The sequence below is a fragment of the Podarcis filfolensis genome (genome assembly GCF_964270895.1).
Source record: "Podarcis filfolensis genome assembly, chromosome: 14".
Taxonomy (NCBI): Eukaryota; Metazoa; Chordata; class Lepidosauria; order Squamata; family Lacertidae; genus Podarcis; species Podarcis filfolensis.
This window is the reverse complement of record NC_139616.1, coordinates 44,747,118-44,772,919: the sequence shown is the minus strand read 5'-3', so window position 1 is coordinate 44,772,919 and position 25,802 is coordinate 44,747,118. Positions and strand designations below refer to the sequence as shown.

General features: G+C 45.6%; 2 protein-coding genes across 3 annotated transcripts in view; both read right to left on the bottom strand.

Annotated features, from left to right (window-relative positions):
* The window catches only part of LOC310749103 (myosin-11), a 1,537,435-nt gene that overhangs the window by 664,662 nt on the left and 846,971 nt on the right, over positions 1 to 25,802 (bottom strand). The window lies entirely within an intron of this gene.
* GRIN2A (glutamate ionotropic receptor NMDA type subunit 2A) overlaps positions 1 to 25,802 on the bottom strand; it is a 220,980-nt gene that overhangs the window by 32,421 nt on the left and 162,757 nt on the right. For both annotated transcript variants that reach the window (XM_083585572.1, XM_083585571.1), the window contains exons 6-11: positions 23,738 to 23,943; positions 21,943 to 22,111; positions 21,642 to 21,795; positions 19,092 to 19,217; positions 15,814 to 16,043; positions 13,164 to 13,324 (exon numbers count right to left, since the gene is read on the bottom strand). In XM_083585572.1, the coding sequence (XP_083441698.1) occupies positions 13,164 to 13,324; positions 15,814 to 16,043; positions 19,092 to 19,217; positions 21,642 to 21,795; positions 21,943 to 22,111; positions 23,738 to 23,943 (1,046 nt within the window). The remainder of the gene's footprint in view (positions 1 to 13,163; positions 13,325 to 15,813; positions 16,044 to 19,091; positions 19,218 to 21,641; positions 21,796 to 21,942; positions 22,112 to 23,737; positions 23,944 to 25,802) is intronic.

Sequence of the window (25,802 nt, the reverse complement as noted above, 5' to 3'; positions counted from 1 at the left end):
AAACCTGGCGTTTGAGTTGGGCAGCTGAAGGAAGAAGGAAGAGATGAGCTTTTGCGGTGCCCTTAATGCAGTTTGACAAATGGAGCTTCATGGCACCTTTCAGGCAGGCTAAAAAATAAAAATAAACCTACCAAGTGTTCTGCATTGCTTGTCCATAGTAAGTCAAACTGACACACTCACATCTGTCAGGCTCCCTCTGATGTCACCCTCACTCCTCTGTGTGCCAGCTTAGAAAATTGTCTTTTCTCTGTCAGAGGGGCACACGGTGACAGAAAGAGGAGGAAAAGTTGCGTGCAAAGCTATTTAGCTTTGCTACACGGGGAGTCTGTTATGATGTGGTTACAAGTGTGCAATTATTCTTGTCGTTCCATTAATGTACACAGGGCTTTACATTCCGGGTGCAAGAGTCGTAGCTTAGAAAGCAGAGCATCTGCTTTGCATGCAGAGGGTCCCAATTTCTATCCCCCGTCGTCTCCAGGAAGGACCGGGTAAATTACAAAAATCAGCTTGGCATTATGTTATTCCACCCCATTCATTCCACCACAAGGAAAACCCAATGCAAAGGGGGTGGTGAAGGGGGAACCCACGAAGCATTGTCTGAGGAACAAAAGCAACAGCAGCAGCAGATACTGATCACGATCTTTGGGCTGACTTCTGTTCCAGATGTGGGGCAAATCGGCAAACAATGCAGCTTCTGTTCATGATCCCGTTTTCATCAGGATTCTCCAACATCCCTAACTGAGAAAGGTCTTTGAGGAGGGATTGCTGCTCCGTGGCAAAGAGTTTCTTTTGCATCAAGAGGGTCCCTGTTTGCAAAGTGTAAAGTGTTTGTATGTATTGTTATGGGTTCAGTCTAGATCAGGCATGTCCAACTCCCTAGAGACTGCGATCTACTCCCAGTATAAAAAAACTGGAAGTGATCTACCCATTGACATTGGGTTGCCCAGAGTTGTTGAGCTTTTGGGGGGTGGGTCAGAGTTCTTAAGCTACTTTTGGGGGGGAATCGGTCAACTGACTGAACAGCACTGCCACTCGCAAGCATAATGCTTAATTACTTGAGCTTGCTGCCAAGCACAGCTCCTGTTGCTGCTGCGGCAGCAGAGTAACCTTTCACCAGGGGAGGGGGCAATGAGATTCCTTGCCTGCGATTGCCCATGATCAGCCGTGATCGACCAGAAACACCCTGGGGATCTACCCATCAATCGCGGTTGACTGGTTGAACATGTCTGGTTTTGATTATGCTCTGGGTCCATTCCAAATCTATGATCCTGTAGCTTTGAAGCCAGGATGTATAAGAAGCAATTAGGTGAACAGGTCAAACTAGTCTTTTTACCTTAGCCACTCAGTTAAGTACCCTGCATCTTAAAAAACCGAGCTCTGTTTCCATAGAAACAAATGGACGGGTCTTTCTCCCTTCCACCTCACCTGGCTGGTAGATAGAAGAACAATAGCCAGAGTTACGTGGGTGTGTTTGGCTGATGCTGGAAACTGGAGACAAAGACATGTCTTGCTCTGTGCTAAACCCAAACTGGACTTTGGAGCTTCCCTAGAAACCAAATGGGGAATCAAGATCTGTTGAGGTGCTCCTGCCATGAGCCCCTCCATCCTATGCTCAGGTTGAATAGATATGTAAATAAAACCATATATCCTAAAAACACCACAGTCTCTGCTGAACTTCATTCCAAGGAAACTGAACCCTGCATAAAGAGGTTGGGACCCCTTGAAGCCTCTTGCTGCTCAGAGTGGCGTCTAACACTATACTTCAGGTTGTGAAACTATTCCTAATGGCTGACACTGGCTTATGTAGGCCGACTGGGAAGTAAACGTTTGGACAGGCTAGTAGCTTTTGTATGCCAATTTGCAAGGCTGCTTTCTTACGCACACATATACAAATCACAGGAAATGGATTCGTTCAGCTCCCGGTCCTGCAACATAAATCAAGAATCGCTACCCTAGAATATGGTTTACCGAGAGCACTCTGCCAGTCTCAGATTTAGAAATATTGTCCCCAGAAAAATCTTTTTTTGCAATCTATCTTTCTGCACCATGTGGTTTTTTTATGCCTGATCTATTGATCTGAACTCATTCTGTCTGATATAACTAAGTAGATGGTATAGAAATAACTTTCGTAGTTACTCTATGTGACAAATGGTTGCCAAATTTTGCTCTTCCCACCAGCCCTAATCTAAATAGCAGCTGTTAGCACTTCTCTGTTGGTGCAGTAAAAAATGGAGCAACCAGTACCTCTTCTCCATAAGAACCACCCATCTAGATCAGTCCAGCAATGGAGGAGTCAGGCAACTTCCTTTTCACATCAGTTCTGCACAGACTCAATCGTACATCCATTCCATAATCCTTTTTGTGGATTTTTAAAAAAAATTGAAAATTTTGCATTTAATCTATGCATACTTTATAAGCATTTTACAGTGGTACCTCAGGTTAAGTACTTAATTCGTTCCGGAGGTCCGTACTTAACCTGAAACTATTCTTAACCTGAAGCACCACTTTAGCTAATGGGGCCTCCTGCTGCTGCCGCGCCGCCAGAGCATGATTTCTGTTCTCATCCTGAAGCAAAGTTCTTAACCCAAGGTATTATTTCTGGGTTAGTGTAACCTGAAGTGTATGTAACCTGAAGCATATGTAACCCAAGGTACCACTGTATATGTATTCTCCCCCAAAATATGTAATATTTTTGTATACTTTCCACTACATTTTCTCCAAAAATATGTATCTCCATACACATTTCCCACATGAAGCCTTTCTTTCTTTCTTTCTTTCTTTCTTTCTTTCTTTCTTTCTTTCTTTCTTTTCTTTTCTTTTCTTTTCTTTTCTTTTCTTTCTTTCTCATGCCTTCTTAAACCAAAACTGCATTGCAAAATTCGGGCATGTGTGCAATCCTAGAAAAAGCTGAATTCTGACCAGTATACACATCTGGGATGTGTCCTATGAACTTTACAATGTAGACCTAAAAAAATTCTCCTCCAGCACCTGGTTCACAACAGGAAGCCAGTCAGATGCTTCTGGGAAGCCCACAGGTAGAACAATGTCTATATCCTGTTGTTGCTCCCCATCAACTGATATTCAGAGCAACCGATATATTGCTCCTGAACATAGATGCTCTATTTAGCCATGGACCTATCCAATGAATCTGTCCTCCCCTTTTGTAAGGTCACCCAAACAGGCAGCATCTCAAGATAGCAAATTCCATTAATTATCTCTGTGTGTGAAGTCTTTCTTTCTTTGGCTGACCTGAACATCCCACAAATCAGTTTCATTGGATGTCAAATTCTAAAATTATGGAAGGGAGGGGAAAAAACTCATTTCCTTCCACACCACCAGTATTTTTTTTACAAGGTGTGACCAGAAGGCTCAGTGAATGGTCACAGAAATCGGACAGCAAGAAATATTTGAACATACAACCTTACAGGCCTTCAAAGTAAGCGCCCTCTGATATAATGCACCTTTGACAACATTTGTAGAACTGTTGGAAACTTCTGGAGAAGTCCTTTTTTCATACTGCTTTCAGTTCCCTCGTCACAGCAGCTTGGATGTGTGAAATGTTGGAAAATCTGTGCCCTTTCAGTCCAAATGTTTTGGAAAAAGTTAGAAATCCTGTGGGGCCAGATCGGGAGAATATGGAGGGTGGGACAACTCAGTAACCTCAGTAACAATTTCATGCAGAATATGCAATTCTTCCACCATCATTTGGATGGATGGACACCAATCCTGCATCAATAACTCACGAACTCTGTCAACATTTGCCACCGTTCTGCTCGCCACCAGTCTGCCGGGCCAAGGGTCATCTTTGATTGTTTGCCACCCTTCAAAGAACGCTTAAACACTGTCTTTTGAGGTACAACTTCATCTCTGTACACAATTGTGAGCATTTCATGGGTTTCCAATGCTGACTGTATGTTCAAATATTTTTCGCTGTGCGATTTCTGTGACCATTCACCGAACTTTCCGGTCAAACCTTGTATAAACTTCCCATCATGCCCTGGTGCCCACAGAGTAAACCCAAGGTCCCAACTGGCATAGGCATGGAGCTCAAGGCGACTTACGTGGTTTCCATCCTTCTCAATTAAAATCCACAACAAGCCTTTGAGGTAGGTTAGGCCAAGAGGCAGTGACTGGCTCCCCAGGTCACCTAGTGAGTTTCTTTGTTGGTGATTTGAATCCTAGTCTCTTCCAGATCCTAGTCTGACACCCCTCATAGTTCACCATTCTTTCTTCCTCTTCCTCCACAAATTAACAGCCTCTGACCGAAATCATCATCAGTACGAGAGCACCTTCTCCTCACATGCTTAAGAAGGGGGGAACAGTGCAGGAGGGGGAATCCAAACTTCAGGGAAGACAAAGCATTCCCACACTGTTTCTAATCTCCCCTTACCAGCCTCATCTGTCAAAACTTCACATTCTCGCACAGCGACATGCGAGGCAACAACAGAGAGTGGGGAGAGAGAGAGAGAGAAGGCTACAAGCACCATCAAAAGCTCCCCAGTGCAATTGCCAGATCCCACAGATTCTGCAAAGGCTTTCAGCCGCTTCCTCATGCCTCCTTTCTGCCTGGTGAAGACGGTTTCCTTTCTCATTTGCCAGAAAAGGAAGCAGTTGGGAGCTGAACTGACATAGCAGGAGCCTGAACTGCGGATGTTTGGAAGAGCGATTTGTTATCTCTTAGTGGGATTCGCCTTCCTCCCCCTCCCTTTTCATTAAGAAACCAAGAAAAGCGACACTTTCCCATTGCAATTCATTTGACAAAACACATCCCCTCATTTCTCTATGCACAGCTCCCTATTCTATGTCTCGCTGTGCCGGGAGAAGCTGTCTTCAGTTTAAATGGCACCTTTGCTGAATTAAAAAGTGGCCAGCAAAGAACCAGGTATGTGTCCTGGACTGGTTGGATGCAGAGGAATGGCGGAAGGAACCAGCTGGGGAACCACCATGGAAAGAAAGATCAGAGCCCAGGGAGTGGCGGTGGGTCAGAGGGAGTGGTCAGAGGGAGAAGAAGAAGATGAATGGGAGAAAGAGGTGTCGGAAGCTGAAGAGGTAACCGGTCTTAGTGAGCAGGGAGAGTCTGTGGCAGAGTGAAGCCCAGAATCAGAGGCAGAAGCTGAAGCAGAAAAGGAGGGAGGTCAAGAGGCAGAGATGAGTCTGGCTGGTGAAGAGTCTTCTAGAACCAGAAGAGGTATGAAGAGGGTGGAGGAGAGATTAGCTTCATACATGCCCAGTCTCCGAATGCTGGGAAAAGCCCTGGAGAAGAGGGCTGGCTGTGGGGAGGCAGGGACTTTTAGTCTCGGCAGGTGATCCATGGGACAAGACCTACTGTGGTCATTAGGCCTGACACTCCACTAAGTGTGCAGATCATGTTCTTACTAGTAAAGAGTTAACTGCAACTTACACAGTGTGATTTACTGGTGGCTTACTCTGACAGTATGTGTTGCAGCAGCAGCAAAAATCAAAATCAAATGCTATTCTAGGCTTCATCAACAGAAGTATAATGTCTAGATCAAGGGAAGTAAGAAGAGCACTCTATTCTGCCTTGGTCAGACCCCACCTGGAATTCTGTGTCCAGTTCTGGGCACCACAATTTAAGAAAGAAATTGACATGCTGAAACGTGTGCAGAGGAGGGCAACCAAAATGATAAAGGGTCTGGAAACCAAGCTTTAGGAGGAATGGCTGAGGGAGTTGGATATATTTAGCCTGGAGAAGAGGAGACTAAGAGGAGATTTAATAGCAATCTTCAAATATTATTTATTATTTATTATTTATTGAATTTATATAATGCCCCATGTCTGGAGGTCTCAGGGCGGTTCACAGAACAAAATCAAAATATAAAACTACAAAATATATACTCAAAATAGAACAACTCAATACCCACCCCCCCCCCAAAAAAAACCCTCACACATTTTAAAAGGGCATAGGATGTCAAACAAATCAACCAAAGGTCTGGTTAAAAAGGAATGTTTTTGCCTGGCACCTGGCGAACTTCCCTGGGGAGAGAAATCCACAGATGGGGAGCCACTGCAGAGAAGACCCATTCTCATGTTGCCACCCTTCGGACCTCTCGTTTAAGGCTTTAAAGGTCAAAACCAGCACTTTGAATTGGGCCCAGAAACTAACTGGTAGCCAACTTGGCTGCTGAATTCTGCACTAGCTGAAGTTTCCAAACCATCTTCAGAGGTAGAACACATTGCAGTAATCTAACCTTGAGGTTACCAGAGCATAAAAGGTAAAGGGACCCCTGACCATTAGGTCCAGTCGCGGACGACTCTGGCGTTGCAGCGCTCATCTTGCTTTACTGGCCGAGGAAGCCAGCATACAGCTTCCGGGTCATGTGGCCAGCATGACTAAGCTGCTTATGGCAAACCAGAGCAGCGCATGGAAATGCCGTTTACCTTCCCACCAAAGCAGTACCTATTTATCTACTTGCACTTCGTGCTTTCGAACTGCTAGGTTGGCAAGAGCAGGGACCAAGCAATGGGAGCTCACCCTGTCGTGGGGATTCGAACCACCAACCTTCTGATCGGCAAGCCCTAGGCTCTGTGGTTTAACCCACAGCGCCACCCACATTGTGACAACAGTAATTAGGCTATCCCTGTCCAGATAAAAGTGTAGCTGGGCCACCCGCCAAAGCTGATGGAAGGCACTCCGGGCCACTGAGGCCACCTGAGCCTGTATGTCTTAAGGGCTGTCACATGGAAGATGGAGAAGCTTGTTTTCTCATTCTCCAGAGGTTGGTCCTGAAGCAATGGATGCAAATTACAAGAAAGGAGATTCCACTTAAACATTAGGAACAATAAGAGCTGTTTGACAGTGGGACGGACTACCTTGGAAGGTTCAAAAATAGAGATTGGATGGCCACCTGTCAGGATACTTTAGTTGTGAAGGCTGCATTGCAAGGGGTTGGGATTCCTTGAGGTCACTTCCAACTCTAGAATTATTTGATGATGAAGAAGAAGAAGAAGAAGAAGAAGAAGAAGAAGAAGAAGAAGAGGAGGAGTTTGGATTTGATATCCCGCCTTTCACTCCCTTTAAGGAGTTTCAAAGCGGCTAACATTCTCCTTTCCCTTCCTCCCCCACAACAAACACTCTGTGAGGTGAGTGGGGCTGAGAGACTTCAAAGAAGTGTGACTGGCCCAAGGTCACCCAGCAGCTGCATGTGGAGGAGCGGAGACGCAAACCCGGTTCCCCAGATTACGAGACTACCGCTCTTAACCACTACACCACACTGGCTCTGATTTAAGGAAGAGAGGATTCCTTCCAGCCCCTATCCCATTCCTTTATCACAGGAACCTCAGAAACAGGAACCAAATGTGACCTTCTGGCACTCCCTCATTGGTACCCGGTACTCCCTCCATATCAGAGGTTACTGGGGATGAAGGAGAAATTGGTTCAGTCTTCAGGGAGGAGAGGCATCTTCCTCCCTCCCTCCCTTTGCAGGGGCTCATTATGTCATTGATAAGAAACATCAGTCAGGGCGAAGTTCAAAGTGACACCTTGCAATAGCCTTCATTGCATTATTCTTTCCACAGGCAGCAAATCTGATTGAGTATAGATTGGATCTGTGTCCGCAGGCTCTGAGATGCCTGCTCCCTGCAACCCCTGAAGAAATTTGCTATAATAATCTAATCTATTAAACACTGTGTCCATATTTAACTCATCTTGCAGGGCATCTGAGAGCATCAGCTGAAACACATACGCTTTTTCTTCTTCTTCAGGGAATGTGGCCATTTTGGAAGGGCAACACCCAGGACCACCTAACGATGCTGAATATTGGAAGATTCAGGACAGATAAAAAGGAAGCTTTTTTTTTTTTTTTGCAGAGCTCGTAGGTGAACTATGGAATTTGCTGCTGGAGATGTAGTGATGGCCACCAACTTGGATGGCTTTCAGTACTGGATATAATATTCAGTTAGAATCCTGGGAAAGGTTGTGGAAGGAAGGTATGAATTTTACTGCATGCAGTGCACTTAAAGAAAATGTTATGAAAATGATGTATAGATGGTATTTAACACCAGCTAAACTGGCTAAAATGTGCAAGACAAGAACCAATGAGTGTTGGAAATGTAAAGAAAGGGAAGGTATCTTCTACCACATGTGGTGGACTGGCAAAGAGGTACAGTGGTACCTCGGGTTACATACACTTCAGGTTACATACGGTTCAGGTTACAGACTCCGCTAACCCATAAATAGTGCTTCAGGTTAAGAACTTTGCTTCAGGATGAGAATAGAAATTGTGCTCCAGCGGCGCAGCAGCAGCAGGAGGCCCCATTAGCTAAAGTGGTGCTTCAGGTTAAGAACAGTTTCAGGTTAAGTATGGACCTCCGGAACAAATTAAGTACTTAACCTGAGGTACCACTGTAAAGGCTTTCTGGGAAATGGTATATAATGAGTTAAAGAAAATGCTTAAAAATACTTTTGTTAAAAAACCAGAAGCCTTTTTAATTGGGGATAGTGAGTACAGTGGAACCTCAGGCTGCAAACGTGATCCATGCAGGAGGCACGTTTGCAACCTGCAGCGCCGCTTCTGCGCACACATGGGTCGCGATTTGGTGCTTCTGTGCATGCGCGAGCGCTGAAACCTGGAAGTAACCCGTTCCAGTACGTTCGGGTTTGGACCAGTGTGCAACCCGAAATCGCATAACCGAAATCGCATAAGTGTCTGTAACCCGAGGTACCACTGTAAAGAGATATCAAGGGAAGGTAAAAGACTGTTTATGTATGCAACAACTGCAGCAAGGATTCTTTTAGCCCCAAAATGGAAACAACAAGAAGTACCAATGAAAGAAGAGTGGCAGATGAAGATGACGGGCTTTGCAGAACTGGTGAAACTGACAGGAAAAATCCGAAACCAGGAAGATCAAGTATTCCAAAAGGACGGGAGTAAATTTATACGATATCTGAAAGATCATTGTAAGCAATTAACATCACCAGCAGGGTTGTCTGAAGACTTGTAATGAGAAATTTCCTACCTTTCTACCTTTGTTTAAATTTTGAGTCATTTTATAATGAGTGCAATTAGAATTGGAAAACCTACATAATGCAATGATATAAAGGTTAATTTTGAAAGTCATGAGGCTGGAGGGAAGGAAGTTGATGGGCTCTAAAGAGCCAGGGCATAAAGTAAATAATGATGATGTGAATGTATATAATTAAATGGAAAATAAATAAAAATTATATATATAAAAAACAAAGTGGATTAGACAACTTGATGGAGGATTGGGCTATCAATGACTACTAGCCAGGATTGCTACGTCCTAGTGCCTGATCACCTCATCCGTCTCCTGAGAAATCTCTATGTGGGACAAGAAGCTACAGTTAGAACTGGATATGGAACAACTGATTGGTTCAAAATTGGGAAAGGAGTACGACAAGGCTGTATATTGTCTCCCTGCTTATTTAACATATGCAGAATTCATCATGCGAAAGGCTAGACTGGATGAATCCCAAGACGGAATTGAGATTGGCGGAAGAAATATCAACAACCTCAGATATGCAGATGACACAACCTTGATGGCAGAAAGTGAGGAGGAATTAAAGAACCTTTTAATGATGGTGAAAGAAGAAAGCACAAAATATGGTCTGAAGCTCAACATCAAAAAAACGAAGATCATAGCCACTGGGCCAATCACCTGCTGGCAAATAGAAGGGGAAGAAATAGAGCCAGTGAGAGATTTTACTTTCTTGGGCTCCATGATCACTGCAGATGGTGACAGCAGTCACAAAATTGAAAGACGCCTGCTTCTAGGGAGAAAAGCTATGACAAACCTAGACAGCATCTTAAAAAGCAGAGACATCACCTTGCCAACAAAGGTCCGCATAGTTAAAGCTATGGTTTTCCCAGTAGTGATGTATGGAAGTGAGAGCTGGACCATAAAGAAGGCTGATCATCGAAGAATTGATGCTTTTGAATTATGGTGCTGGAGGAGACTCTTGAGAGTCCCGTGGACTGCAAGAAGATCAAACCCATCCATTCTGAAGGAAATCAGCCCTGAGTGCTCACTGGAAGGACAGATCCTGAAGCTGAGACTCCAATACTTTGGAGAAGACTCCCTGGAAAAGACCCTGATGTTGGGAAAGATGGAGGGCACAAGGAGAAGGGGACGACAGAGGACGAGATCGTTGGACAGTGTTCTCGAAGCTACCAGCATGAGTTTGACAAAACTGCGGGAGGCGGTGGAAGACAGGAGTGCCTGGTGTGCTCTGGTCCATGGGGTCACGAAGAGTCGGACACGACTAAAAGACTAAACAACAACAACTACCTGCATTGCAGGAAGTAGTATGGCTTTTATATACTGGTAGCTGGGAATCACAGGTCGAAAGTGTGCTGTGGTTCTCAGATTCTGCTTGTGGCCTTCTCATGGGCATCTTGATAGCCACTATGAGAACATTCTGCAGGATCAGATGGGCCTAAAGCTGCAGGGCTCTTCTTAGTATTGGGGTGTTTTGTCATCCTCAAGCCTAGCCTAGTAATTCAAAATGCCGGGACCAAAACTGGCATTGACCCACAGAAGCCCACAACATCGATGGGTCATGGATCATCTTGCCAAACTCGTAATATTTCTTCCTGCTCATTGGCTCAATGCCCCGATACATTATTCAGCACCAGGGATTAGGCTGAATCCCAAACTATTGTGAGCAATGAATAGAAAGTCGACAAAGACCACATACGCCTTCTGAAGGTCTGGCATTGTTTTTATCACGGACCAGTCATCGTGAGGCAATTCTTTGATATGGTAATAGTCGACGCAAGAAAAGAAGAAACGTCAACATTAATCTCCTTTAAGAATAATTTTTTAAAAGTTAACTGAAAAAAGATGATTTCTGGCTAGACTAGATGGGCCTTTGGTTTGATCCAGCAGCCAGGCTCGTTTGTCTTATTGTGTTCCTCCCTGTTAGCTATAGTACTGCACATTTTGTCTCTATCCTTCCTGAAGGCAGAGAGCAGAAGAGTGGATTCCAAAATGGACTAGCATCAGATCTGTGCAATGGTCCGCAATGGTGCAGACCAGGTGAATTTCCCAACCTTTCCTGGTGGGACTCTGCTTATGCTCCCATGTTTGTTTGTTTGTTTGTTTGTTTGTTTGTTATAGTGCTGTGGTACTTACAAATTCTATTTCTATTTACAGTGGTACCTCAGGTTAAGTACTTAATTCATTCCAGAGGTCTGTTCTTAACCTGAAACTGTTCTTAACCTGAAGCACCACTTTAGCTAATGGGGCCTCCTGCTGCTGCTGCGCTGCTGGAGCACGATTTCTGTTCTCATCCTGAAGCAAAGTTCTTAACCTGAAGCACTATTTATGGGTTAGCGGAGTCTGTAACCTGAAGCGTATGTAACCTGAGGTACCACTGTATTTATTTTTATTTAGCAAGTTCTAGACATGCCATTTTTTTTAAAAAAATGAGCATTTTACATAAAATAGCACAAAAAAATGAAAACAGACTTAAAAAACAACAAACAGACATACTGAAATTATCAAAATATAGATTAAAAACCACCCATTTAAAAAACAAATCCTGCATTGCGGGGGGTCGAACCCTTGAATTCCCTTCCAACTCTGCCATTCTATGATTCTTTGAATATGCATAGTGGGTGAGATCCACTGTCAGTCCTACTCTAAGTAGACCCAACAAAAATTAAGAGACCTGACTAACTTGGCTCCGTTAACTGTAATGGATCTACTCTACCTAGGACTTAGTTGGGGTCAACCCAATAAAGTTATATATCTGAACAGGCTTGCCTAAAAAAATAAGCATGTGGCAAGTGTTGAAAACTCTACAGTGAAGGCATTTGCCCAATATTAAGAACTGTAGAACTGGCTTTTAGCAAACAAAACTAAAAACAGCAGAAGTTCTGATAAATGCCAGGCAGCTGTGCCCGAACGCTGAAGCCCCTGATGGAGAGCTTTTCTCTCACCTCACAATCCTTCCTTAAGTTCCCTGAGACCAAAGCTCATCCCCTTAGGAGTATGTAGCAGTTGTTGTGTATTGATCATGAAAAGACCGTACATGACAGGCGATTTGCACCATCTGCTGCAGAAGGTGTCTGTCAAGGAAACCGGTGCAGACACCTTGGGATGCCCATGTTGAGAAATCACTTAAGAAAAGGAAGTCACAGCCGAGGAGATCCGTCAACAGCAATGAATGGCTTGCGCTGTCAAGAGGACGGGAGGTAAAAGCAGCTGCCACAGCTGGAACCAAGTGGATTTTCCAAAAGGTGGTCCTGGTTGCCCTGGAACGTCACACTGAAGGAGCGTCTCCACCCCCATTGTTCTGCCCGGATGCTGAGGTCCAGTGCTGAGGGCCTTCTGGCAGTTCCCTCATTGCGAGGAGCAAAGCTACAGGGAACCAGGCAGAGGGCCTTCTCGGTAGTGGCACCCGCCCTGTGGAACGCCCTCCCATCAGATGTCAAAGAGATAAACAACTACCTGACATTTAGAAGACATCTGAAGGCAGCCCTGTTCAGGGAAGTTTTAAATGTGTGACATTTAATGTATTTTTAATTTTTGTTGGAAGCCGCCCAGAGTGGCTGAGGAAACCCAGCCAGATGGGCGGGGTATAAATAATAAATAATATGTTGTTGTTGTTGTCAACATCTGGCATCTCCAGGTACAGCCAGATGGGCGGGGTACAAATAAAAAATTATTATTATTATTATTATTATCACCGAGGGTTCACAAGAACCTCTTTCTAGCCTGATCCTGAGTATCACATACCCTCCATCATTCCTCAGATGAAAATAGGGACATCTTCTACATCTGTGTTGTGTCTACCACTACCACCACCAACCCATGTGCCTCCTCCTCAGAGGCTGGGGCAGCAACACAGACTCAGCAGCCAAACAAAGCAAACCAGAGCCAAGCGAGTGTAATGGCCGCTGTTTAGCACCCATGACCCCGCAGCACCCCTCACAGCCATGGCCATGGCTTTGCTGACAAACCCTGTCCCCTTTCACTCCCCCACTCCCTGCTTTCTTTATGGGAGATCAACCGACCAAGAAGCAGGGAAACAGTGAAAAACCATTTTAGGAGCATTCAAGCGACCCAGACCTTGTTTTCGTCAAAATACCTGTCCATTTTTCACACTTTTGGGTTGACCACTTTGGACATCAGAAAAGTGGAGCACCCATGATTCAAAATAAAAATAAAACCCCACTTACCCAGTTTTCAAACTGACCAAGGCATCCTCCACTCCTTTCTGGTTGTATTTCACCATGTAGGCATGCATCTCCTTATAGTTGTTCCTGATATTTCTCTCTGTGCTCCCATTTGGGACAGTCCCGAACCGAAAAGGAGGTGAATAGGCGTATGGTTGTTGAAACTGGAAAGGAGGAGGAAGGAGAAAGACAAACTAAGAAAGCCGTCTTTGAACACATGGAAGAATGGGTTTTTGTCTCACCATGGACTTGATGAATTAATGAAGTTAACAAAGGCTATTGGTCCATTTGGCCCAAGTATGAGCCACTCCCATAAGTGCACAGTAAGTTTGCCTTAGGTCAAGTGAGGTCATTGGTCCATTTAGCTCAGTATTGTCTAAACCAGTGTCATTGAGTCCCAAGATGTGGATGGACTCCAATTCCCATCATCCACAGCCAGCTTAGCTGAAAGGTCTAAGGATTATAGGAGTTGGAGTCCATCCACATCTGGGAACCCAACCTGGAAGAACATTGGTCTACACTGAATGCCAACAGCTCTCCAGAGTCTCAGAAGCAGGGGTCTTTCCCAGTCCTGTCTGGAGATGCCATTGGTTACTGAAGCTGGGACATAGTGCTCTCCGTACATTGCGGGACTGCAAGTCCCACTTTCCCTGAACACTGGCCACACTGGCTGGGGATGATGGGAGTTCCAGTTCAGCAACATCTGAAAAGCACCACATTGACTACTCTTGATCTGTACTGATTAGCAGTGCACGGAAACGCCGTTTACCTTCCCACCAGAGCGGTACCTGTTTATCTACTTGCAGTGGTGTGCTTTCGAACTGCTAGGTTGGCAGGAGCTGGGACAGAGCAATAGGAGCTCACCCCATCATGGGGATTCAAACCACCAATCTTCTGATCAGCAAGCCGAAGAGGCTCAGTGGTTGAACCTGGTGCCTTTTGCATGAATGTTCTACCACTGAGCAGCAGTTCTCTAGGACAGACATAGGCAAACTCAACCCTCCAGATGTTTTGGAACTACAACCCCCATCATCCCTAGCTAACAGGACCAGTGGTCAGGGATGGTGGGAATTGTAGTCCCAAAACATCTGGAGGGCTAAGTTTGCCTATGTCTCTTCTAGGATCTCTGGTGAAAAATGCTATTTCCCAGCCCAACTAGAGATGCCAAGGAATTGACTTGCAACCTTCTATGTGTAAAGAACATGTTCTCTCACTGAGCTGTGGCCTCATCAGTGGAAGCTGCCTTCTACAGAATCAGACCATTGGTCCACCTAACGCTTTTGGGGTTGTTTGTGCTCAGAAACTTATTTGCAGAAGGAAATGGGAAAATGCATCCCACCAAGTCAAAGCACCGCTCCATCTAGCTTGGCATGTTGACAACTGGGAACAAGTTTCCCTCAGGCAGAGAGGGGGGGGGGTGTCCTCAATTCTTGTTCCCAGACAGCATATTGACTAAAATTCTGGCGAGGACGATGATTTTAATACATGCGTCAATCACTTTCATACAAAGTCTCAAAGCAACTTAAGCAGAAAAATGCAAATGGATAGAATCAATTGAAAGGCAAAATACAAAGAGCAATGCACAAGATTCCTAAAACGTTTAACTAACCACACAGTCCTGTCCTACCCCACTAAAAGTGATGTGTCACATTAGAGATAGACTTAGCTACCAAAGGTCTAGAACACCCAAAAACTGACAGTATTGGCGTTGGGAAGAGCTTTACACAAACAGTGGGCCTGAAAAGGTGTGTTCTTGAGCCTCCATCCTTCACACCTTCCATGGAGAGAGCCTCTAATGAAGACAGAAGAGTCTGGATTGGCTCGTGTGAGGAGAGGCAGTCTCTGAGGTCCTGAGCCAAGTAAGGCTTGATAGGTCAAAACCAGTACTTTGAAATGACTCCAGAAAATAAAATGAGAGCCAGTGCGGTTGGGGCAGATTCAGTGTAAGAATCAGATCTCAAATCATGTACTTCATGTTAAATCTGTCAGATTAGTTTCTCAGTTTCCCAGTCCTAAATTCAGTTCTCCGCGTTCACAGCCTGCATCTTCCGCAGACTGGGACTCAAGGTGTCTTACACAAATTAAAACCAACACAGATTAAATATAGAAGGCTAAAAACTTGTAAAATATAATCATTAAAAAGTAATTATAGTATAAAAGAATTAAAACCTATGTATTAAAATTCAGATTGCAAAAGAGCAAAGCACTATTTCCACACCAGTGTGCATTTAAAGAAAAAAAAATGGTTCATAAAAATTCACCAGGATTTTAGGGTGGTTTTCTCCTAATTCATACATTTTTGCCTGAAATTTTGCTTAACATACACATTTTTGCAAAGCAATTCCCCTGAAATAATGCATTTTTTGTATCCTGTTTTCACTAATATATGCATTTTTACACATACTTTACCTAAATGTACACTTTCTAAACTGCATGACTTGGCTGCAGAACAGCTTTGCAAAATCCAGGGAAATGCAGATTTCATAGGATGGCTGCAATTCGGTTTGCATCTTGTTTCATAACGCGCGGGTTAGGTAGGTATGCCTTTAAATGAGAACTGAACCAAATTTCTTCCCTCTCCTATCCACCCCATCTCTCACCGCTAACGCAACAAGCCTGAGCAATGGGGAGAGAAACAAGAGATGAAACTCACCTTCTTATCGCTGAGGCCGGTCACCTGGTCAACAAATTCCTCCTGGATCATGAATGCAGCCAAGTTGGCTGTGTAGCTTGCCAGGAATATGACAGCAAAGAAAGCCCAGACAGACACCATGATCTTGCTGGTGGTCCCTTTTGGATTCTGAACCGGCACAGAGTTGTTAAACACCAGGCCCCACAACAGCCACACAGCTTTCCCGATTGTGAAAGATGGTCCGTGCGGATCTGCAAGTCACAAAGAACAGACGTTATAATAAGGCATCCATTGCAAGGAAAGGGTTCCTGGGGTCTTCAACATAATGCTGCTGCTGTTGTAGCAAGTTGCAGCTGATCAAGTCCTAGTCAGAGTCAAAAAAATCGAAGGGATTCAGTTAAACTACCGTATTTTTTGCACCATAACACTCACTTTTTTCCTCCTAGAAAGTAAGGGGAAATGTCTGTGCGTGTTATGGAGCGAATGCCTGCGGGTGGCGGGGGGGGATCTGCTGCAGTCGTGAGCAGAGGATCCATGGTTCCCCTTCCTTCCCTCCTCTGTGGTTACAAAGCATGGATCCACATGGATCCTCAGGATTTTTGCATTGGGCTACTCCAAACTCACTGTCAGATCACATGTCTGTGGCCACAGCATGAACCACAAAAATCATATATCCACTATTTCGTTTAGAATATTTTTTTCTTGTTTTCCTCCTCTAAAAACTACGTGCGTGTTATGGTCTGGTGCGTGTTATAGAGCGAAAAATACGGTATTTTTAGTCAACTGGTTTCACTGGGTCTGTTCTAAGTATGACTTAGGCCACATTCTCACCAAACCAGACCCTCCAAGTCTCCCTATTTTCCAGGGACATCCCTGATTTAGAGAAGTCATCCCAGTTTCTGATTTGATCCCAGAATGTCCCACTTTTCCTTAAAAAGGGTAAAGGGACCCCTGACCATTAGGTCCAGTTGTGGCCAACTCTGGGGTTGCGGTGCTCATCTCGCTTTATCGGGCGAGGAAGCCAGCGTACAGCTTCCTGGTCATGTGGCCAGCATGACTAAGCCGCTTCTGGCGAACCAGAGCACTGCACGGAAACTCCATTTACCTTCCCACCGGAGTGGGACCTATTTATCTACTGGCACTTTGAGGTGCTTTCGAACTGCTAGGTTGGCAGGAGCAGGGACCGAGGAATGGGAGCTCACCCCTTTGCGGGGATTCCAACTGCCGACCTTCTGATCGGCAAGTCCTAGGCTCTGTGGTTTAACCCACAACGCCACCCTATTTTCATCAGAGAAATGTTGGAGGGTATCTGACCTCCGAGCCACCAGAAGGCAATCCTGTACAGGGAAATTGTTTTTAATGTTCAATGTTTTCCTATGATTGTATATATGTTGGAAGCTGCTCAGAGTGGCTGGGGCAAACCCAGTAAGATGTGTGGGGTACAAATAGTAAAATTATCATTATGGAATGGGATGTCCCTATTTTCATCAGGGAAACGTTGGAGGGTATGGCATACATTTGCAGCTCTATGGTGTCATTGTAAACAGCAATGGCTTTCCCCAAAGAATTATTGGTGCTGTAGCTTTTTAAGGGTGCTGGGAGTTGCTGCAAGGCTTCTACATTCACCTCCCAGAACTACAGTTCCCAGGTTGGACCTGTTTCATCCCAGGGAACTATGGAATATAAGAACCACAAACTGGTCTGGAAATGCAGAGAACTGGGCTTCAGGTTGGAAAAACAAAGAATGCAAAGAAACTCATATATCTGCCCATTCCTAGAGCCAACAAATTTGGAACACCACCCCAAGGCTTTGTGGGGGCAGTGGGCTAAGAATACGATAACAGGTTGCTGGATCAGGCCAATGGCCCATCTTATTCCATCTTGTATACAGTAAGATTACACGAGCACCGCCCACTCAGCTCTCTTAGTCTTAATTCCCCTCGTTTACTGACGCACACCCACCAAACCCGAAAGTCAGTTGCCCTGTTGTTAGCTTTTCATTCAGCAGCCTAACAGCCCACGGGAGAGAAGCTGTTCTTTACCCTATTGGTGTGACTAATTATGCTTCTATATCTTCTGCCTGAGGGCAGGAGATCAAGAAAGTGCTGGCCAGGGTGTGAATCATCCCTGAGAATTTTCCTCACTCTCCTGAGGCAACGTTCTTCTGCTATTTCATCCAGCGGATTCACAAGACAGCCCATAATATCTTGTGCTGTATTCACCACCCTCTGTAGGCACTTCCTATCAGACGATGTCAAACCAGCATACCACACCGTGATGCAGTATGAAAGGACACTTTCTATTGTAGGAGGAGATCATCAAATGTTGATTGACATCATTCTTCCGCAATACTCTGAGGAGATGGAGTCTCTGTTGGGCTTTCTGTACCACCTGGGTTGTATTTATTTTCCAAGTAAGGTCTTCACTGAGATAAACTCCTAGGAATTTAAAGGAAGAGACTCTCTCCACACAGCCCTCCCCGATGTACAGCGGGGCTAGTTCTCCTCTCTTCCTCCGAAAGCCCAACACTCTCAACAGCCCTCTCCTCCGTGAATTTGTCCAATTCTCTTTGAAAGCCATCTAGGTTGGCAGTCATGGCTGCCTCCTGCAGGAATGAGTCCCATAGTTTAACTGTGCCCTGCCTGAAGAAGTCCTTTCTTTGAGACGGACTTTCAGGGGCTGATCTCAGGGCCCCCTATCTGTGCAAAAGAATGTGCCCATCTCAGCCAAGGACTGTGAGTGCCGCCCCCGAATAACTAGTCCATTGTAAAGGTAAAGGGTAAAGGGACACCTGACCATTAGGTCCAGTTGTGGCTGACTCTGGGGTTGCGGCGCTCATCTCGCTTTACTGGCCGAGGGAGCCAGCGTACAGCTTCCGTGTCATGTGGCCAGCATGACTAAGCTGCGTCTGGCAAACCAGAGCAGCACACAGAAATGCCGTTTACCTTCCCGCCAGAGCAGTACCTATTTATCTACTTGCACTTTGATGTGCTTTCGAGCTACTAGGTGGGCAGGAGCAGGGAGCAAGCAACAGGAGCTCACGCCGTCGTGGGGATTCAAACCGCCAACTTTTGATCGGCAAGTCCTAGGCTCTGTGGTTTAACCCACAGCACCACCCGCATCCCTAGTCCATTGTAGGCCACATATTAAATGAGACTCTCCGACCACTTCCATTGTGTGCTGTCTAATTGCTTCCCAGGAAGCCAAAACAGGGTTAAGGAGGTGCAAAGGGGGGAAGAGACAAGGGAGGAGACAGAAGGAAACTTCTGGCGAGTCGTTCCCTGAACACGGAGTCGTACCTTTCCCTTGTGCCAGGTTCCGGTTGTAGCCCACAGGGCTGAAGTACTCAAACACAAAGACAGCGATGGCCGACACAATCAGCAACATCACAAACATCATCACCCAGACCGAAGCGCTGAAGGGCTCTGCGGAAAGAGGAGAGCGTGAGTTGCAACAAACAGCCTTCTGCGGGGAGAGGGGAAGGAAGCGTTGACGCGGTTGCTTGCTCGCCGGAGATTTTGTGTGTGTTTTAAGAACCAAAATAGCAGCAGGTAATCTGACAAGGCGGCTACGTCTCCCCAGAGTCGCAATGCAGGCTGGAGAGAGAGACAGAGAGACCCCCCCCCCCACTCAGCAATGCATCTCGAGCTGTGAGTGTCAGGAGGAGAGTCCCATGCAGGGATCTGGCCTGGGAACAAAGCCCAAGGGGCGGAGAAGAGGTATAATAGAAACAAAAGCCCCCCACCTTGCAACTTTGCTCAGGGTCACCAAGATCTGTGCTGCAGTTGGATGCATAGCTAGCACATGGAAAGATGTCGGGTTAGGTTAAATTGATTAGAGAGGGGGGGCAGGGGGAGACGACAATCTCGCTTCACGTGCCATTTCTCTCCTGGGATTTTGCCTCCGTAATTAGGGCACGTCCAGATCAAGGTACTATTTCAGCTGGGGGTGGGAGGCAAAGGTTTAGCAATTCTTGGGAGGAGAGCACAGTTTGCAAGCACCCAGTGCCATCGGAAGCACAAATTTGCAGGAAACTGTATGAGCTAATGCAGATCCCAAACTCTGGGGGCCCCCTTAGTTCCATAAATTCATCCCCCGCGTCCCCTATCCTAAAAAAAAAGAAAAATAATAATAATCAGAATAGTGGTTTGCACAAGCCACTAAGGAAGATAATAACACAATAAAATAGCAATCAATTGCACATTTATTCAAAAGCCATTTAAAACTATTTAGTTTAATTGATTCAACAGAACTGATTAACTTGATCCAGGGATATCAGCTTTGCAAAGGCTAATAATCATTTATGTTTCCAACACCCCCTTGCCTCTTAGCATCCTGCTAGCTAATCCCACCTCCCCCTGTGGGTGGTGCCACCCACTTTGGGGACCACTGAGCTAATGTATATCTGTAGGTGCTAATGCATGCCAGTTTTCAGAAGGAGAGCCAGCCTGAAAGCAAAGTTGGTTTAAAAAAAATAAATAAATTTTAATTTTTTAAAACGTTTTCAAAGTTAAAACAACAGAAGGGGAGGGACAGGAGATCTGGGCTCCATCTTCCATATGGCATCCCTTCAGATATTTGAAGATGGCTATCATATCCCCTTTCAGTCTCCTCTTTTCCAGGCTAAACATACCCAGCTCCTTCAACCATTCCTCATAGGGCTTGGTTTCCAAGATGTGTGTACCTTTTATGATTTTATTTTAATGCTTCGTATTACTGAAACTTAAAAGGGGCAGCAACCCTAGCAAACCATAATGCAATAACACCAAATAGGCTAAAGTAAAAGCAAACAAAAATCCGGCTTCATGGAAACCAAGGCAAGTACAAAACAGAGAGGGAGGCATAAGGCAATAAAGTAAGAAGAACCTGCAGCAAAAGGGGGAGAGCGGCTTGCACCACCTTGAACTCCTTGGAGAAAAGAAGGTGGGATGTAAACATGATAAATAATAAAGAAATGAACAAAAGAAATAAACGCTCTAATAGCAAGGCAAGTCCAGTGCTTCTGCTGCAGCGTCTGAAGACACATCCGTATTCCTTTCAGGACTGCAGATCTGCCGTCCTCACCATTTAATCTCTCAATCCTCACCCTGCCCCTGGGGGATTTCACAGAGCAGGCTGGCTGTTATGTACTGAGTTGAATAGGATCCAAAAGGCAGCAGTCTGATTGATCCTAGAACAATAGGATTCAGAATGCAGCAGTCTAATTGGTCCTAGAACAATAGGGTCCAGAATACAGCAGTCTGATTGGCCCTAGAACAATAGGGTCCAGAATGCAGCTGTCTGATTGGTCCTAGAACAATAGGGTCCAGAATGCAGCAGTCTGATTGGTCCACAGGAGCCACCCAATCCAGCTCCAGGTGGAAGTGAATCCGCAACCTGATTGGCCTACAGGTGAATCCCAGAATTAGCCAATCACATGGGGCCCATTGTGTAAATAATGTATATAAAGCAGATATTCTGGGGGAACTTCCATTCCTCCTCACCACTATGAGCTGTATAAAGAGCATGAAATCCACTCTCGACTCCAAGTATATTTCACTGGCGCTTGTGACCACCTAGCATCAAAAGAACTGCACTGAGAGCACGTCAAACGTGGCAGAAGAAGTTTCTAGCTCCCTCGCTGAAAGTAGGCCCCCGTCTTCAGCACTATATTAAGCAGACGAGCCTGTTCTCCAAACTTTTAAATGTGCAGTTTTTAAAAGAGTGACAGAAATGTGTCCTGGAACTGCTAGGCGTACTGTGCAGGTTTTTTTTTTGGGGGGGGGGAATGAAAGCTGTCAAAGTATATGGGAAGGAGGGAGATAAAGCTGAATCAGTCTGTAGAAACAGGAGAACGGGAGGGGGCTTACCTAAAAAAGCAGATGGAGACACCGTGCCGTTACTCCGTGACACCATGACGCTTATTCCCGTTTCTACAAAGGGCACAGAAAAATCAACCACCTCCGAACGCTCGCCGTTGATGGTGAGGGATCCCACGGCCATCACGGCTTGCTTTTTGACCACCTGATGCCCAAAGAGAAGAAAGAGAGAAAGAGAAAAGACAGACAAGGTCAGTCCACCAAGGGAGGTCTGTCCCGTCTCAGGCGAAATCAGAACGTTTGTGCGTGGCCAACTTTTGACTTAAGAGCTCTTTTACCTAACATAACTTACTTCCCCAATCATTCCGTTCCACTCGTTGTTGATCTTCTTCCCGTGCTTGCCATTGGTCACCAGGTAGAGGTCGTAGGTGAACTTGATGGCTTTGGAGAGCTTCTTCAGGATGTCGATGCAGAAGCCCTTGCAACATTTCTTCACGTTCTTTCCTTCCTTGGTGATGTTGCTGATGAGGCAAGCAAACAAAAGCTAACTAAGAAACCCAAAGGGACCTCTTGGCTTTTAAAAGGGGTAGGCAAATACTTGGGTTAGGAGGGCAGGTCTGTGCATGAGTATTTCTAGTCAGGATGTCTATGCAAAACCTCCATATTCAGGGGCAGTGTATCTCAATATCAATTGCACAGGGAAATAACAGGAAATGCCTGCTGGCTGCATGTGCTGCTTTGGGCATTCAGGAAGTCATCACCTGGGTGTAGAAGAGGATGTTGAGCTAGAAACACCTGCATTTTGATCCAGCACTGCTCTTCTTACATTTTCCATCATGATAATCAAATGACCTAATAACTAGTCATGTCCATTAATTATTCTGAGCAAAACCTAACTGAACACCACCCTATATGTATCAATATTATATTATTATATGGGTATTATAAACACATAGCTTCCCGAGTTTCCTAAAACAGTGGCCCAGATCCAAGACCTACCAAGACCACAGCTCACCACATGGAACCCATATGATTTAAACTTAATAATGTACATTATGAATCCCAAAATGGCAATTCATAGAGTAGCACACCTTACTGTTACTACGAAATGAAAAGCAGTGGCCGTTACACTGGAAGGCTGAGAAGCTGTTGAAAAGCAGTGCTTTTTGCAATATGGGAGAAATCTAGAAAGCCCCAGGAATAAACTAGGAAGTGAACTAATAATAATAATAATAATAATAATAATAATAATAATAATGTATTTTTTTATACCCCGCCCATCTGGCTTAGTTTCCCCAGCCACTCTGGGTGGCTCCCAATCGAGTATTAAAAACAATACAGCATTAAATATTAAAAACTTCCCTAAACAGGGCTGCCTTCAGATGTCTTTTAAAGATAAGATCGCTGCTTATTTCCTTCACATCTGATGGGAGGGCGTTCCACAGGGCGGGTGCCACTACCGAGAAGGCCCTCTGCCTGGTAACTTCTCGCAGTGAGGGAACTGCCAGAAGGCCCTCGGAGCTGGACCTCAGTGTACGGGCTGAACGATAGGGGTGGAGACGCTCCTTCAGGTATACAGTGCCCTTGCTCCATACAGAGTTCTCTCAACAGAGGCACAGATATAGGAAGGTGGGGCATGTGGTTGGCCAGAAACACGCACCTTGTTCTAAATTGTCTCATGGCTTTCTCCAGCCACATTGCAACACTCATGGAAATGGATGAAAAGCACCTCCATCAGAAGAATGCATCTTAGTCCAGACACGCGTGGAACGTTCCTTTCGTCTGGTCAGCCTAAGCCAGAATCCAACATGGCAGCAACAGCATTGCTGCGACCCATCTGTTGTGGCCTCTCCTAAAATGCTCAGTGTTCAGTGTCAGCCACAGCTTTCTGGGAAGCATATTCCACATACGTGGTGCCACTTCTGACAACAGGTAGATTTTGAGGGGGAATGGGGCTTGGATTCAGCGGCCAGTTGAGGCCAGAAGCAGCTTGGCTGTGGAACTGGAGATCAGAAAGCTAAGATCTAACCCACTGGCCTTCACACTTAAAGCCTTCACCCTTTGGCTTTTCAACACCTGTACAGGGGCGGGGACACTTCTCTGCAGAAAGCCCTTTGAGGATGGGGGTCAGGAAATCACGGACTTACTTAATGATGACAAACTTCCGGCAGGGCACTGTGTTCTTCACACAGGTCTCAGTCAAAGGGTCCATGTCCTCCACGATGACAAAAGGGGCTTCTTCCAACGTGACGATGCTCAGGTGGTTGTTGTCCGGCTCGCTGTCGTTGAAGGAATTAAACCTGGGCCACACCGAATGCTTATGCAGAAGCGTTTTGTTCTCCCATTTCCCCACCTGCAATGGGGAGACGTGAACACGGCTCAGAGGCGGTTGATCTCAGCATGAGCAAAGCTGCCCATTTCAGCTTGTATCGTTTTCCCCCATTCTTGAGGGCAGCTTGCCCTGTTTCCTCAACGGTCTGCAGATTTATTTTTTATAAGCAGCTTGCATTGAAGTTCAATGCATACCCACTGTTACTTTCGGTCTGCAAACAACACGTAATCAAGTACCTCTCACTGCCCACATTTGCATTGTGTTTCCTTTGCACTGGAATAAATGGGGTAAAATAACATATAATGGCAATGCGATTCTTGGAATTTAGCCAGCCTTACCTGGAGATGCTGGGGATCAAACCTAGGACCTTCTGCATGCAAAACAGATGTTCTACTCCTGAGCTGGGACGCAGGTGGCACTGTGGGTTAAACCACAGAGCCTAGGACTTGCTGATCAGAAGGTCGGCAGTTCGAATCCCTACGACGGGGTGAGCTCCTGTTGGTCAGTCCCTGCTCCTGCCAACCTAGCAGTTCAAAAGCACGTCAAAGTGCAAGTAGATAAATAGGCACCACTCTGGCGGGAAGTTAAATGGCATTTCCGTGCACTTCTCTGGTTCGCCAGAAGCAGCTTAGTCATGCTGGCCACATGACCTGGAAGCTGTACGCCGGCTCTCTTGGCCAATAAAGCGAGATGAGCACCACAACCCCAGAGTCGTCCGCGACTGGACCTAATGGTCAGGAGTCCCTTTACCTTTACCCCTGAGCTACGGCCCTTGTCCCTACTGTGCAGCTGCCTCATATCTTCTTCAGGAGCACCTGAAGCTGGGTGGTAGGTCAGATGCTTTGAATGCAGAAGGCCAAAGAGCCTATTCCCAGAATCCCAGTTTTAAAAGAATTCGGTAGCAGGGGGATGAGAAATATCCTGAGACCCTGGAGAATTTCCAGCGGTCAAAGCAGACAATACTGGGCTAAATACTCTGTAATGGAAGGCCTCATGTATACTCCTGATGAGATACAGAGGACTGTCAAAGGCTCCCTGTCCCCTCTTTGCCCAGGCTGCCCCACTAAATCCCCACTGAACCACCAGAATTAATTGCAGAAAAGAGAGAAAAGGCAACCTCTTAAAGCAGGTTTTTGCTGGCCGGTCATCTAAAGGAACAGAGAGAGGCTGAATATAAAACTAAAAAGGAATGAGACTCCTCAAGGATGCCACACAATGCAAAGCTGCTAATCAGTCCTTGGGAATGAATATTGTCCTTTATTGCACAATAAAAGATATTCATAGATCCTTCCACTCTGGGAGCGTGGGCGCTAATTCTCAAAAGAGCATTTAAAGTCTTGGCTGAGAAAGATGATGGATGCTTTGGCGAGGGGGTGTCCATTTTCCCTGCTATTTTGAAATGGAAGGAACAATTACCAGAAGCAGAACAGTTTTGAGGAAGACAACAGTATATTGTTAATCAGGTTAACACAATGGGCTGGGGATGAGGCAGGCCAGTGGCGGTGTATGAGGGAAAACCTGATCAGACAATTGGCTTCAGGGACCCAAATGAGTGATCTTAAACGAGGCACTCTGCTATATTGAGGTGGGGGGTGCAGAGCCAGTGGTAGTGTAGTGGTTAGAGTGTTGGACTAGGACCTGGGAGACAAGGGTTCAAATCCCCTACTGAGCCATGAAGCCCACTGGGTGACCCTGGGCTAGTTGTTGATTCTCTCAGTTAGCGCCAACACAGTTCATGGAAGACAATCTAAGGACAATAGCCAAAGCAGGTAACCAGTTCTACACTGCCATAGATGGTAGCGATTCACACAACACACTTAAAGCACAATGATACCACTTTAAACAAGTCATGGCTTCCCCCAAAGAATTCTGGGAGCTGA